At 44.3% G+C, this 16,032-nt stretch overlaps 1 protein-coding gene across 1 annotated transcript in view; it reads right to left on the bottom strand.

Annotated features, from left to right (window-relative positions):
• The window catches only part of LOC141739697 (neural-cadherin-like), a 61,233-nt gene that overhangs the window by 22,664 nt on the left and 22,537 nt on the right, over positions 1-16,032 (bottom strand). Inside the window, exons 7-17 of the mRNA XM_074577448.1 lie at positions 15,520-15,662; positions 15,002-15,174; positions 14,482-14,650; positions 13,035-13,205; positions 9,329-9,501; positions 9,036-9,203; positions 8,014-8,263; positions 5,176-5,303; positions 3,793-3,979; positions 3,489-3,632; positions 1,491-1,774 (exon numbers count right to left, since the gene is read on the bottom strand). Coding sequence (XP_074433549.1) covers positions 1,491-1,774; positions 3,489-3,632; positions 3,793-3,979; positions 5,176-5,303; positions 8,014-8,263; positions 9,036-9,203; positions 9,329-9,501; positions 13,035-13,205; positions 14,482-14,650; positions 15,002-15,174; positions 15,520-15,662 — 1,990 coding nt within the window. The remainder of the gene's footprint in view (positions 1-1,490; positions 1,775-3,488; positions 3,633-3,792; positions 3,980-5,175; positions 5,304-8,013; positions 8,264-9,035; positions 9,204-9,328; positions 9,502-13,034; positions 13,206-14,481; positions 14,651-15,001; positions 15,175-15,519; positions 15,663-16,032) is intronic.

The raw sequence follows: 16,032 nt of genomic DNA, 5'->3' as shown, positions 1-16,032 counted from the left end.
GAATTGGTTGGAAGGTCACATCCAGAGGGTAGCGCTCAATAGCTCAATGTCTAGATGGAGATCGATGTCAAGTGCTGTCCCTCAGGGGTTTGTACTGGGACCAGTGCTGTTTAGTATCTTTATCAATGACATAGACAGTGGGATCAAGTACACCCTTGGCACATTTGCAGATGACACCAAGCTGAGTGGTGCAGTTGACATGCCGGAGGGATAAGATGCCTTTCAGAGGGACCTGGACAAGCTCAAGAAGTGGGCCCATGTGAACCTCATGAGGTTCAACAAGGCCAAGTGCAGGATCCCACACCTGGGTTGGGGCAACTCTTGATACCAATACAGGCTGGGGGATGAAGGGATTGAGAGCAGCCCCGCTGAGAAGGACTTGGGGGAGATGAAAAGCTGGACATGAGCCGGCAATGCGCACTCACAGGCCAGAAAGCCAACTGTATTTTGATGCAACTTGGCCTGCATCAAAAGAAGCATGCCCAGCAGGTCCAGGGAGGTGACTCTGCCCCTCTACTCCACTCTCATGAGACCCCACCTGGAGTACTGTGTCCAGCACTGGAGCCCTCAGCACAGGAAAGACATCGACCTGTTGGAGCACATCCAGAGGAGGGCCACAAAAATGATCAGAAGGATGGAGCACCTCTGCAATGAGGACAGGCTGAGAGAGTTGGGGTTGTTCAGCCTGGAGAAGAGAAGGCTCCAGGGAGACCTTATTGTGGCCTTTCAGTACCTATAGGGAGCTTATAATAAAGATGAGGACAGACTTTTAGCAGGGCCTGTTGCAACAGGACAAGGGGTAATGGTTTTAAACTAAAAGACAGTAGATTTAGACTAGATATAAGGAAGAAACGTTTTATAATGAGGGTGGTGAAAAACTGGAACAGGTTGCCCAGAGAGGTGGTAGATGCCCCATCCCTGGAAACATTCAAGGTCAGGTTGGACGGGGCTCTGAGCAACCTGATCTAGTTGAAGATGTCTCTGCTTACTGCAGGGAGTTGGACTAGGTGACCTGTAAATGTTCCTTCCAATCCAAGCTGTTCTATGATTGAGTTCCAGAGTAAAAGAACCATCCCTAGTAATGTTTATTTGGTTGTATAAATGTAGCCAAAGCGTTTGTGACTTAAATGCGTGAGGTACATGTGTCAGCCCCGCTATGCTTATACAGTTACTCAAAATATGCTATCTATCTCTGCTTTGTAAAGGAAAGACATCAAATTTTTTAACATTTAGAATCATAGAATCATAAAATTATTTAGGTTGGAAAAGACCCTTAAGATCATCAAGTCATTTATGCTGGTCAAGGGAATAAGTCCATCATGAAAATTCAACCAGGCTTTCTTTATTCTCTTCTTTACAGAATGTTGATAGATAAATCCTAATATCAGGGCTCACCCACCCTAAAGAAATCAAAATCTTTTTGGATTTGTGTAGACGGATGGGATTGAGCTGAACAAAAAGTCAGCCCTGCTTTGTGCAAACTGCTTTACCTTTAGGACAAGAACAGGCAGATCTGTGAGCTCCTCCAAGACACTGCCCTGGTATTCGTTCTGAGTGAAGACTGGTGCTTCGTCATTTTTATTGACAACATTGATGATGATAAGCGTGTGATTTTCCCATTTTCCATCAGAAGCTACAAGCCGGAGCTCGTAATGATGTTCTTGTTCATAATCCAGAGGCTGAGCGATGAAGACAGTTCCAACCTCAGGTTCCACATCAAAAACTCCTTTTGCATTTCCTGATGTGATCTGATACCTGAGTTTGGCATTTGCACCTACAAGAGAAAGCAAACAACCGCTGCCTGTCCACTCTCTGAGTGCTCGGTCCAGATACACACAGTGGACATGTATCCAAGAGAAACCTTATTTGCCCAGACTTTTACACTGTGTGTGGGAGACAAAACACAGCCCCAGCCACAAACAGAATGATCCGTGTATGTCATTTGACGGGTTTGTCTATGGTAGATTGGGGGTTAAGTCTGAATTTATATTGACAAGTCACAGACAAGCATCTGTTTATTTATAATGAAAGAATGGTGTGCCTCTAGTTTATTGTGCATTTATTTGCCGATCGTAAAAAGTAACATACTATTAAAATACTAGAAGCTATTTTTGCTCAATGTTTCCTAAGCCTCCCGTTTCAAATGCCAATACTCCTGAACTTTTTTTTAACCACTGGGTGGTGCTAAAATATCAGTCATCCTCTATTTTGAGCAAGAATTCATCTCAGAATAACATTCCACCTGTACAATAGCAGTTGTTTGATTGCTGAAAAACGTTTAGGAACAAAAAAAAAAAAACAACAATTCGTTTTGTGCTTCATGTTTACTTACTTGAAAAGGAAAAAAAATACTTGACAGTGCACCTCATAACAGAAAGTCATTTCCCAAGTTAAACAGGTGAACGGTTAGGAGTAGAAAGAACTTTCAGCATTTTAAGTTGTGAGTCAACTGTGGATGAGAAAGCTAGAGCAACATGGATGGCAAGAAAGTGAAAAGGCTGTGCTCAACATTACTGCTTGGAAGAACTTGACTGCCTTTACAGCATGAGCTTGAGCATCACTTGCTAGTCACTTTTGCCAAACTCTCTCAAGTGCCAGCAGCCAGTTTTAAACGGCCTCTTTACTTCTTCATCTTGGGCACCAAGAGGCACAGGCATTACACAACTGCCACTGAAAGGAATGGTCAACTCTCACCTGGTCCCAGAAACACACTCCGCTGGTGCTCATTTGGGCTCTGTCGCCAACGCACCAGCTTGCCGCCTTTTTTTCAATGGGTTTGTTTTTCTCCAGCAAGTCGAGCTGGACCAACTCTTGAAAGGAGCCAAAAAGCTGCAGCAGAAGCAAGACCAGGAACTGACTGGTGGTGCATGCTGTTGGACTGGCTCAGCCCATCTGGTCTCACCACACTGTAGAAGTTTGACACCATCAGAGCTGATATAAGTGTGAGCCCAAAAAGAAGGTCTGATTTTCCCTTGTTTCCTGCCTTATTCCTGCCTTCTCCCTGCCTCCATTTCTGGCCATGTCATCCCACTTTTTCCACTGTTTATCAGATTCTTCCACAAGCATATTCAACCCATTAACTCACCAAAAAGCACACAGGTTTGGTTTTCTTGCAATAGTCATACGTAAAACTGACTCCCAGGGAGATCTGGAAAGCACAGGAGCCAGCAAAAAGCACGCACATGCTCAAGACTGAGTGAGTTTTTATGTTACCTCTTGTGAAGTTACAGCAGGGTTGTGACTCCAGGTGATTTCATTCTGCCCCAAAGAGATTGCCAGCTAGCTCTAACTTTGCACTGTAAACATTTGCACTTAATAAAAGAAAATGCTCCCATGTTCCCAGAACTTCTCTCCTCACTTTTACAAATGCTTGAAAGGCTTAATCATCTCCTGAATGCAGAGATTTGTTTGCCCGTGAGGGAAGTAGCCCTACACACAACACGCAGTAATACTAAGAGGACTTAGAAAGACATGCAGGGTCCACTCACCCTCATCTTCATCATCTGCTGTTGCTGTCACAACAGGACTTCCAACATCCCTGTCCTCATCTATGCTGACCTCGTACACTGACCGAGGAAATGCCGGAGCGTTGTCATTCACATCACTGACAAAAATCCTTACATAGGCTGTGTCTAAGAAGGAGATGCAAGAGGAACATGCAGACTAGAAATGGCAGAGGTGGAATACCTTGTCATATTCCAGACAGCTCACATATCCCCCAAGGCTAGAAAAAGTTAAGGAACCCAATCTCTGATATCTTTTACCCAATATATAATTCCTTACTAGTTTTACCTGTGTTGGGCTGCCCATGAACACCAGGCCTAGCAGATTCTGAAGAGTCCTGAGACTGAACTTCAATCAAGTAAGAGGCTCTTTTCTCTCTGTCAAAAGATGCATGGGTGGAAATAATTCCTGTCTCAGGCTCAATGGTGAAGAACTGGTAATCCTCACTAGCATCTTTCAATATTAAGTAGTGAACCTAAAAAGGAAATAGTTAAGAGAGTTTCCACTTTTCCACTTTCACTTTTATGACCAAGTGCTGTGACCTCCCCCTTCCCCAGTAGCCTCCTGACTCTGTCTGCAAAGTAGCAACACTCTGAGAAAAGACAGTTCATCTGCTCATAATTTTTCTAAGTCTTTTGCCCACTTTGATATAAAAAAACCAGAATTCTCAAACAGAAGAACATCTGTACCAGCGGTATCGAGGCCCATCAAGCCCAGTATCTAATCTCCAACAGTGTCCAGTAGGAGCAGTTAAGAAAGATAATGAATAACAGAAGGACAGAGATCGTATGGAATGAAATCTTCCCTGGTGTCTGCCCAGCTTCTAGCAACCCACTGTGCTTCTGATCTCAAAAAAAAATGGGGCTAACTGAGAGTTTGGGTCTCCTTCAACAGGACTGAGCGAATTAAAACCTCCACTGATGAAAGCTATCCACATTTTTCACTTTAACAAAGGTTTGGCTTCCTGTTCTGAAAAAAACATTTCCACCCTTACCCCCAAGTCATGCCCAGAGCACCACCAGGCGGTTCTGTCACACAGGTTGCTCTTCAGCAGTTGCAAAATGACAATTACAGAACAGCAGATCTCTACTGGCCAGAGTTCCCTCCCAGAAGAGCTAGTAGGATTTTCGGAAAAGGCTCAGGAAAATGCACAGAAAATAAGCAGTTTCCTTCATAACACTGCTTTTTCCTAGGGTTGGGTCATTATGACAATGATGGTTAAATATTGGTTTGACCAACCATTTGACCAATGATGGTGGAATGAAACTTTTTTTAATTGACCATATTTAAACGGCTGTGTTTAACTGAACATAATGACTGATGGTCAATTAAATAATGAGCTGAGGAGGAAAGAGTTTGGAAACATGTTCTGCAGCCACCTCCACTTGTCTCGTCCTGGGAGCAACCCTGAGAATTACGCAGCAGTTCTTTGTCACGGTTGCTGGATCAGGATGAGCTGCTATGATGCAGGATCCCAACGATCGTGAACAGCATGTTGTGTGCCTACATCCCATATTGTGCACATCAGGCATATGCTAGACAAATGCTTGACAAGTGCTGTAAGAAGTGTTTGTGGCTCATTACCCTGTCATCTGCTGTCTGCGCACTCTTACTAATTACAATACTAAAACTTGCCTATTGGGAGGAAAAGAATTGGATGTAAGGTCAAACCTCTCCATGTAAGCCAGAATCCAAGTCCGTAGCTAACACCCGAACCACAGATGTGCCAACATCAGCTCCTTCTGGCACAGACACCTCGTAGTTAGAAGACACGAAGAACGGAACATTGTCATTGACATCTGCAAAAGGAGGTGATGGGGACCACAGTAAGAAAATGTTTGAAGAAATATTTTTTTTTTACTGTATTTTTTTCCACAGTCTTAATTTTGCTTGGAGAAAGAACTCGCATTGTTCATAGTAAGAAGTAATCCTGCTTTGGGTCTTCCCATTTTCATGGCAACTGTCAGGAGGCATTTTATAGACATTGAGCAGTCTCTGGGACACGGTGGCCTAATCTCAGGTAAGATAGTAGCTAATGATTTGACCAGCGATCTTCTCATAGTAAGTCCATGAATACCAGCACCACGAGGCCTTTCATCCACAGCCTGCCAAGAGCTGGTTATCTACAGTAGTAGTTAATTTCAGCATTTTATTAAGGGCTGATTAACATGCAATGGAAATTAAAACTGCAGAGTCTATAGAGTTGACAAGAACATGTGTAAAACAGTCTTTCCTGGCCTTTGCATGGCAGTATAGCCAGAGTTATGTTAAGCTGTAGGACCTAATGATTATTTAGGATGCAGTTGCACATTAGCCTCCCCTCATCTAACTACTGGCCCATGTCCAAAGGAAGCATGCTGATCTTCCCATCCTTGTCATCCTGCTCTAAGCCATGGGATCCCCCTTCCCATGAGCTGGATTAGGTGGCCCCATGTCGACAGCGCTCATTGCGTTGCTCTGAGAGGGACGACTTTCTGGAGAGAAAAAGGCTAGCTGAGATCTGAGATTCCACGCTCTGCAGCTGTGGAATCACCAGATCCAACGCAAGGGACATGGTGGGATCATCCAGGTGAAGGAAAGGAAGGGCTGCCCTGGTCACAGCCATCTGCAGCCAGGTCAGATTAGGCACAAGGCAAAGCCACATTAAGCTTATATCAGTGCTGGTCTTGCTGGTTTTCCTTGCCTGACTCCTGTAGAGACCTAAACTGGAAAAAATATGTTGAGTGCTTTGAAGGGCCAGTTTCTGACTGTTTTCTCCCTAAAACTGCTGTAGGACCGGGTGAGCACAAGGGACAGGCAGGAGAGCTATGCCAGCCCTGACTCAGATCTGTTTAAACTGCTCTGGAGTCACGTCCTCCTGCTCAACCACGACAAATCAGTCTGGTGCTCCTCTTCGTCTGTGAGACGGCTAAACGCAGAAATGCTGTGTAGTCCCCTACATCTTTTCGCACTTTTCACAGTTTAACAGCCACATTTTAAGAAAGCCATTTTCCTGTGTTGTGGCACGGTGCCAAAACAGAGGAGCTGTAATGACAGTTCCTCAGATCCATCTGTCTTTATGAAGAGCAGAAAAATTCTTAATATCTCATTCTGCAAACCCTTAAGCACAAATTTAGTTTTACTACTGCCACGTGACTCCATTCATTCTGACACACAATTATTTGCAGAACCAATGTCTTAAATTACTTTTTTTTTTTTTTAAGTTGTCTGTGTGGGCTCCCGTAAATCCCAATATTCTTTCTTTCTTATATGCATAATTGTCTGTGAAAACGTCTTTTCTAACAGGCTTTTCCTCCCTATTTTATAGAAGAGAATATGTCTTGTTAGAAATAAGTTTTAGCAAATTCACTGAGCAAGGTCAGGAAAATGAGAAGCTATAAAAGATTTCCTTTTCTGTGTGCTTGTGCATAAATAAAGGATGATTCCGCATATGAAACTTCCTGGTGGTTATTTCTCTGTTAAAGGTGTTCAACTTGCTTTTTTCTCCCACTAATACATTCACGCATGTGTAAACCTTTTTTTGCATGAAATACTAAGTTACTGAAAAAGGATTTTTGCTTGTGAGCAAAATGAAGTTTCTGCCAAATTCTGATACCAATAACTGCACTATAGGAAAAATCTTTTGGGACAGGGTCCATAATCTACAATGAGGTTCAGACCCTGACCTGAAGCACTCTTGCTCTACAAACCTGAAGGGTTTTTGCATTGGTGGACTGTGGAAGACTGGGCAATACTGTGCTGAAGTGAAGCAGGGAAGATGGAATTCCATTCAAATTACCACTTCGGTCTCTCATTTCCGTGGTGGTGAGCGAGAAAAATGGTTTTGCTGGAGACTTCACTTATTCATATTTTCGTCTAAATGTCTATGTATCAAAAGTAACTCCACTAGTGCCTCAAAAAGCAGGGATTAAAATCAGATTTCTGGTTTTATGTGGATCTTCAGGAGTAGAGCCTTACAAAAAGATCCTACTATAAGGAGGGTTAGATCAAATTTTTGAAAATTGCACCTATTGTAAGGACCTTTGCATTTTCATTTCTAGAGTTTTAATCTCGGTGTTCAATAGAAAATTCTGAATATAACAAAAAACCCTAAAGAGATATCAAACACAAACCCAATCTGTCTGGGATGTTTCTCTTTTTATAGCACAGAATATTTCCAGGAACACTCGTGTCCTGTGTTGAAGCAGCTTGAGGACATTTACTAGATTTCTCCTCCTATCAAAAGAAAATCTTTCCAATTACATTTATAAAAGCAAGCACCAGTGTTGCATAAACATTCAGACAGCCCATTTTTGCACTACCACATTTCCACATTTGGTAATCGTACTTAGAAATCGTCTCAAATAGGCCTTTTGAACAACTGCATGACTTCCTTTTACAGTATAGAAATGTACAAAGCATTCTTAGGTGGCTTGGCATTTCATGGATGTTACCTTAATTCATGGTGTAATACTAAAAATAACAAGAATACTGTTCTGAAAGAGCTGTTCTAACAGCAGCGAAGCTTACCTGTTACGTTCACACACACAGTGGTAAAGGAAGCTAAAGGAGTCATTGCTACGTTTTGTGCCCGGACTGTCAGGGTGAAAAACTTAGTTGTCTCAAAGTCAAGTGGTTCAGCGACTAGAAGAGAAGCAGATCCATCAGCTCTGTTTGGCTTCAGATAGAAACGAACTGGCATGTTAGTCTCTGGAACTTGACCCTCCTCCAGATTATATGTAACCCTGGGATCACCAAGAGGGGATGTGGCTTTGATGGTCTGAAGAAGAAAAGAGCCACCACATATGTTCATGAAGCACGGGGTTGCAAGCGTTAAATGTTCAGTTTGATGGCAAGAACATACACGCATGTATGTTCTCCAAGAACATACATGCCTGTATGACTTGGGTAACAGACAAAAAAGAAACTTTTTACAGAGCTGAGTTTCATTTTACAACATTTAGGTTTGATGCAGGTCTTTGCAAGTGCTTGGATATTACATGCAGGAGGAGCAAGGCAGGAATTATCAGGCAATTTATGGAAGAGACTATCCTTAAAGAATATGTGTGTACAGGTTAAAAAGGAATTGGTTTGGGTTAGAAGAGCCCAAAGCAAACTACAGCCGTTCCATGCTGTAGTGCTAAACTGAGAAAAGCTGTAGGAAAGACGTAGGCAGGCAGCACGGTCTGCTGAGGACGGAGGAGTGAGGAGCTGGCCCTTGGTGGGAACACTCAAGGACTTCCCTCACCAGCAGGGCATGGGCCTTGCTTCTCATTCGAAGCCGCTGCCTGCAGGAGTGCACCCTGAGGGCCGTTGGTGTAAGAAGTCACTGGCAAAACTGCTGCCAGCTGAAATGCTGGCCTATTCTGCAGCCGGTACTCCTGACACACATTAACGGGGTACGCGGCTGGGAGGGTTGGGAAGGAAAGAGCACAACGCAGTAAGGTTGGAAAGTGAGCATCCATGCACTCTTAACGCGGAGACAGTGCACAACAGAGGAAGAAGCTGGAATGGAAAGCAGAGGGAGGGAAATAATTGCACTTTTAACATACCACTATCTTGGTGTCACGAATGGTGTTTTCGGGGATGGTTACCCAGTACATGCTCTGCTCCCACCGGGGCGGCTGGCTGAGCGCGTTGGTGACAGTTACCGTCAGCTCCACAGTGCTGCTTCTGTTCCCTCCGTCTGTTGCTACGATATAGCGACTAATGCGCGTTGTCTGTGGAACAAAGACGACTGAGGATATTTGCAAACCATTTTGTACAAATCAAGAGATTGCAGTTAACCCTTTGCAATGGATTTGAGGGGTCGGAGGTTGCGCTGTTCCAGGCAGAGCTGCTTTACCTGGGATAGCAGGTGGTTCACGTAGACCCAGCCCGTGCTGGGGTTGATCTGGAAGTACTCCAGTTGGTGCTCCAACATTGAGTATGTGATGGCAGCATTCACACCTTGGTCACTGTCATGAGCTGCAACACGGAGGAAACTGGTCCCCACTGGAGTGTCTTCACTGAGGAAATCTTTAAAATACAAAGGTCCTGTCACAGAATCACAGAATTGTCTAGCTTGGAAGAGACCTTTCAGAGCAGTGAGTCCAATCATCAACCTAACACTAACAAAACCCATCACTAAACCATATCTCTAAGTACTATACCTACCCGTCTTGAATACCTCCAGGGATGGTGACTCCACCACTTCCCTGGGCAGCCTGTTCCAATGTTTGATAATCTTTTCAGTGTAAAAAATCTTCCTAATATCTAATCTAAACCTCCCCTGGTGCTACTTGAGGCCATTTGCTCTCATCCTATCGCCTGTTACTGTCAGCAGGTCTGGCTCTGATTCACCAGGCTGTGTGTAATAGAAATATTCCTGCAAAACCTCATAGTCCCCTTCATGGGGGATTAAATGTTTCTGTAGTGAGGCAGGCTGTAAAGTATCATCACTAATGGAGGGCCTACAGTCCTCTTTCAGCTTCCCCTTCCCTTTCCCCTGACAGGCTGGGTTTTTAAGCGAGCTGTGAAGTGAAGCAGGTTTACTGACTGCGCCGCTGCCGGCACTCGTGCCTGGCAAACCCCACAGCCGCCCGCCCGCCCGCCGCTTCAGATCACAGCCCAGGCTGCCGGGCGCAGCTGCTGATAAAAGCAGGTTGGCATCAAAAGCAATTTCGTCTGAATCGGATTAATCCTGCACGCGAGTGGCGGCAGCAGCATCACCAGCGGGAGGCAGCAGGTAATCGCAAAGCAGGAAGATGCGGGTGATAGCGAAGATCCCCCCCAAAAGCCCAATGTTTTGGAGAAGCTGCCCAGGGCAAGGATGCAGGGGGCATTTTATATATCCCCTTTCTTCAGGTCTCGCTCCCTGTTCCCTGCAATCCACCTGAGACACAGGCCATGCCTTTGTGTCCGCAGTCCCAGACAGACTAGTCCTTCTTTGAACCCGCTTCTATAAACATCATCTAAAAATCCAGTGGCAAAGAGTTGCACAGCTGAAGTACCCATGGCACAGAAAAGTTACTCATTTTGTCTTCCTAAAGCCTGATTCCTGGCAGGGACACCAAAAAAATGATGGGAAATCGTGAGCAGTCATTTCCTACTTCACTCTTCTCTATGAGGCACAATTTTATAAAAAGCCATCACATCCCTGCCGGCTGCCTCTCTTCCATGCACCAGTCTTTAGACTGCTCTGATCTGACTTTCGTCCTGCTTTTCCCTTCATCCTCAGCCATCCAGCCCCAATTCCTCCTCCAAGTAGCCACGGGTGCTTGCCCGACCACGTTCTTGAGCCGTTTCCACGCACTCAGGCTCCATCAGCTCAGCGTATTGAAACTGGCAGCGGGAAGGCTGTCGCAGTTAGGTTTAGACAACCCAGTCACTCGAGTTCATCATTTCTTCTTCAGAAACTGTTTCCTATCTTTGGTCTCCTTTGTATGTGTCTCCTTTAGCATTTTTGAGGTGGGACAATCAGATTTGCACATTATTTATGAAGTGGAGTGGCCATGTTTTGTGTTTTGGTTTTTCTTCCTTAATATCTGCAGTCTGTGGCAGCGAGGCACTAAAACCTTAAACCACCACCACTGCTTACTCCATGCACGCAAGTTTGAGCTTTAATTAGCTTCTCTTGTCCCCCAGGACATTTAATTGGCCTAGGATTCATGTCGCCGGTACGTCAGTAACAGCCAAAGCTGCTTTCAGAAGAGACTTACTGGCACTAAAATAGATTAATGAAAATGGAATCCTTTTTTCTGTTTAAATTTATGCCTTTATAGTTGAATCCTGTTAAATCGTATTGTAAGAAAAAATACAAAATTACTTGGAAGGGCCATGCTCTCTCATTTCACGTACTTCTGCTTGCCGCTGGCATAACTCTAACACTCACTACACCATCCCTACTGCATAGAGTTAAGCACTTCTTTAATGTCTGTTTTGCAGAGAGATGATAAGATGCAAGGTTTAAATCGGGGATTTGACCAACATTCTAGTGCAGCGCAATAAAGAACCAGCAGTTTCCAGGAAGAATAGAAACCTATGACTAATGGCATTTGATCTTGTTAGAGAAGCAGCTATTTTTAATTCTGTGACGTGCAAACATCGATTACTTATGTATAGATGCTGGAAAAGCGCTATGCATAAAGTGACCTCATTATCTGCCATTTCCCCATCCCAAAGGAGTGCTTTTGCTACAGGGCCTTTGCTGGTTCTCTGTGTTCATGAAAAAAGAAGAAAATCTGCCAATTCCTGAGAAGTGCTGAGGTCACCATAATTATCAAATGCGACCTCTCAGCTTCACTACTTTTGAAAAAAATAATCCCAGGCAGTCTCACCTGAAGGACATGTTTGAAGGTACAGAAGAAAGGTTCATCTTTGCACAAACATTACCTTTACCTCAAGGACTTCTCTGCCCCATCCAAAAATATTTCTCTCTAGTGAGATCACTCCCACCTGACTTCCCAGCACTGCTTTGGCCAGGCTTGCAGAAACCATCGGTAGGAACGCAGAAATGGCTATTCCCAATCTGCACACTTTAACCAATTTGGCACTTGGAGTTAGTGGCTATAAGATACTCTAAAAGGTGCAACACGGTTTTCTTTCTATCCTTGTGCATAACTCTGAAGTGTGGATGTCTATTTAGACTGTTTCCTAACAGGTCATTTCTCCTTGTTAAAATCCTGCCATATAAGCATCCAACCTTTAAAATGCTGGCCTCTGTGATGCTAAAGATGACTTATTTATGAGCTGTCTTCATTTTAGTAAGTCATTGGTCACTGCTTGACATTTCCACAGAACTAGCAGAACATCTCCAAAATGGAGTTGTTGTCACGTGAGTCATCAACCATTTTTTGCCATTCTTCCCGAGGCAATTATGCAAGGGCCTGCCCTAGTCCAGCAACTAGGGAGTACGCTCATCACTTGTGGATGGCATCAAGTGTAGAGGGTCCGAGTGTACTTAAGTGCAGGATACTGCTGGAGAAGCATCAAGTAAAATTAAATGAAAGACTGATGAAAAGCACGTTGTGTGGGGGTGAAAAAGGGAAAGGCACCAGAGCAAGTGGGAAAAGCTAGCTCAGCGGCACAGTCACAGGAGGCATCGGGGCTCCCAGCCAATCGCAGGCTGGAAGCCAAGGATTTCGGGCTATTTGACAAGAGATAAATACCGCTCCAGTCTATTCGAACAGGGGTGCTGTGGCAAAGGGACACAGATGCCAATTGCTCTTCTAGTTGGGGCTGATGACTTCTCAGCTAGGATGTCACGTCATGTTTTGGGACATTGAAGAAAAATGCAGTCTGCAGAAAAACTGGGCATGGAAAAGCTGCAAAGGGAAGGGATCAGATCTGCCTGATCTATAGGAGTGAAGACAGTCAATGTTTTTAAGAGTATTACAATGAATAAAGAGGGCAGTGACCAATTTGCATATTTCCACTGACTGGTTTAAGCAGTAACTGCCTTAGTTGGCAGCAAAGGAAGACTGGCCACCTAAAATACTGACCACTGTGATAAGGAACTACTAAACAGGTTCATGTTGCGGTACTGGGACAGGTAGTTAAGAAACACTCACACTGATAGCGACTGTTCTCGAACTTGGGGTCGTTGTCATTGACGTCAGCGATGAGAACGGTGACCTGACACACGCCGATCAGTGGCTCCTGTGCCTGGTCGGTCGCCGTAACAGACAGCGTATACTCCCTCTGCTTCTCCCGGTCAAAACTCTGCGTGGTTGTGATGACTCCTGGGGAGGCAGACACCTCCTGTTTTGCATGTCACAGCCTTGGGACTGAATTCGCAGAAAGGGAGCAGCATGTCTCCCGCACAAGAGCAAGCTCTGACTACACACAGCACAACTATCAAGCCTAATCCACACCAACCTTTCCACGTGTGTCTTGGACAAGACCAACTCCAATTCCCCTGTCTCTCCTCTTCTCACATGCCACATACTGCCAGGGGTCAACAGCTTTCTCTCCTGCTGCCCTGATAAGGAGCTTCAGTCTGAGTACCTGGTTATCTCACTCCTCATGGAGCAGAGGACTTTCTCCTCCTCATCAAGAGGCCTCTTTTAGGTTTACTCCAGTGATAGTCCAAGTAACTGAATATCTCAAAGACAGCTCATTATCACTCTGGGGAAGAGTCACACCACAGAAGGCACAAATGATGTGATCAAAGTCATCTCTACTACAGGAGCTGGAGGCTGCTTTGTTGAACAGATTAAAATAGGGTAGAATCACATAGCTCAGTTAGTAAATCGAACAATTTTCTCCCAGTATTCAGCTTTTCCTCTTTACTGACCAAGTCCCTCCCTGTCTCAGATCTTTTTTTCTGGTTGGGAGGCTTTAAACTGGCCTTCTGGAGGCCATTTCCAGACCTATGTCTCTACTATGCTAGGATAGTAGATAGATATGCTAGGACGAGGATCCAGGATTCTGCTGCTCTGTTGTCAGCCCTTCCAGCCTCCTGTGCAGTCCTGGACACGCACATATCACATCTTACTGTTTTGACTATAGAAACATCAACGACATTTATAACTACTTCATCTGAAATGCATCAAGACTGTCTGTCACTGCCCTGTTCTGGTTCTCTATACGCACTGCACTAGGCCTCCTATTTGTGCATGAGATGAGAAATAAACCCTTTTAAAGAACTGTCAGGCCACACTGAAGGGAAGAACACACTCAAGCTGTTAGAGTCACCCTTTCTGCTCTGCATTTTTATAGCTACACTTGATCCAATAGGAAGATAATTGATGCAGAATAGCTTTTTATCTTCTCATTGAACTGTGGTTTGTTTCCCCACTTAATTTGTCATTCAAATCACTATCTTCTTATCTTAATCTATGTCCGTGGCTATCCATATACCCCGAACTTTTTTCAGTGTTTATTCTTCAAGCTGCTACTGCTAACACAGCAGTTAGACTGTTAAAGCCTGAGCCCACTTGGACACGCTCACTGTGGCATTCTCATTACAATACAACGCCATTTTCATTTTCTCCCCATAACCTGCGAGCTACTGACCTGTGTCTGGGTCAATGCTGAAGCCTAGGGAAGCTCCGTCTCGGTGCATGAGCCCATACTTCACCTCTCCGTTAACGCCGAGGTCTGCATCGTAGGCCTCTACCTGTAGCACGTACGTGCCTGGAGGCTGATTCTCCAGAACCCAGGTGCTGTCGCTGTAGTAAGCGCACTAAAAATACACCCAAACATCCAACCCTATTTATTACACAGAGCCACATGAATTCACTGCACAGCGTCAATATTTTTTCCAGCCCGTTCTTCCCAGAACTCAGAAGAAAATCACTTCTATTACTTATATTCACAAAGAAATCAAGCTCTAAGGGAGAGGAAAGAAAAAAAAAAAAAGGGAATGAAGACTTTGCTCTTTAGGCACGAAGAAAGCTGGCTGCACGTTCTCTCACAGATTCATTCTGCTCTGCAAACACAGTCCCTTCAGCCCACCGGCAATCACCAGTAGCCAAGAGGAGTCTATAACCCCAATCACGGATGGGAAAAGAATATCTGCAGAAAGACACCTTACCTCTCTGAAGACAGGCTTGTTGTTATTAATGTCGTTAACTCCTACAATAACCTCAGCAAAACTGCTGAGAGGGGTGGGTCCCCCCGAGGCGTTGTCATCTATCGCAGTGATGTTCAGTGTGTATTGTGGCCCTTCCAGGCTGGGGGGTGGGTTTCTGCGGAGTTTAATGATACCTACAGTTGGAAGCATAAAGTGTCACTTTATTTTACCACATAAACAAACAAACAAAATCAAGAGAGCATCACATTTCTCTGCCGCTGTATTGTTGGTTCTGTTTGTATTTTGGTTGCAAAGCACAGGAATCACTCATCTTAGACCGCAAAGACCTTGGACCAGGATCCCAACTTTTGGGTGATTGATACGAGCATCGTATCAAAGAGCTAATTGTCACTGATACAAAGCATCCCCATTTGAAGATGAGATAAATATGGTGCTTTCTTATGGTTTTTGACACAGAGGCGAAGCAGAGTCAATACAGATTAGACAGTAAATAACTGTTCTAAAACCTCTTTCCTTACCTTTCTGACTATCCAGTTCAAAGTTGCCCTCCTCGTTGCCACCTGTAATCAGATACCGCAGCCCATCTCCATCGGGGTCCTTTGCCTGAACAGTAGCCACTAAGGTGCTGGGACCAGCATCTTCCGAAAGGAATGTTCTGTAACTGATGGACATGAGGGAGCAACGGCAGCACATTCAGTACCGGAATAGCCATCACCATGTTAACCATCAGCCAAGGATTATAAAGTCATTATGAATGTAATTTTCCTTAAGCTTCAGGCATGCAATCATGCAATCTTTAATCAGTTTAAGGCCAGACTTCCAGCATCTTTGTTCAGTATAGGGTATGTATTTTAAGATTGTAATCCTGCCTTTTTGCCTTACGTAATTTCCAAGGATCTTTTGGAAGATATCAATATTTACATAGTACTTTGCACTGCAAAACAGGATCACTTTTCTCATCTCCTAAAGATGAGAAAAAGGACTAGTATCTGTCATGCAGTGTTTGTTATGTCCCTATCTACTAATGGAAA

Source organism: Larus michahellis, chromosome 2 (genome assembly GCF_964199755.1).
Source record: "Larus michahellis chromosome 2, bLarMic1.1, whole genome shotgun sequence".
Taxonomy (NCBI): Eukaryota; Metazoa; Chordata; class Aves; order Charadriiformes; family Laridae; genus Larus; species Larus michahellis.
The sequence above is the reverse complement of the archived record's forward strand: the minus strand, read 5'-3'. Positions and strand labels throughout refer to the sequence as shown.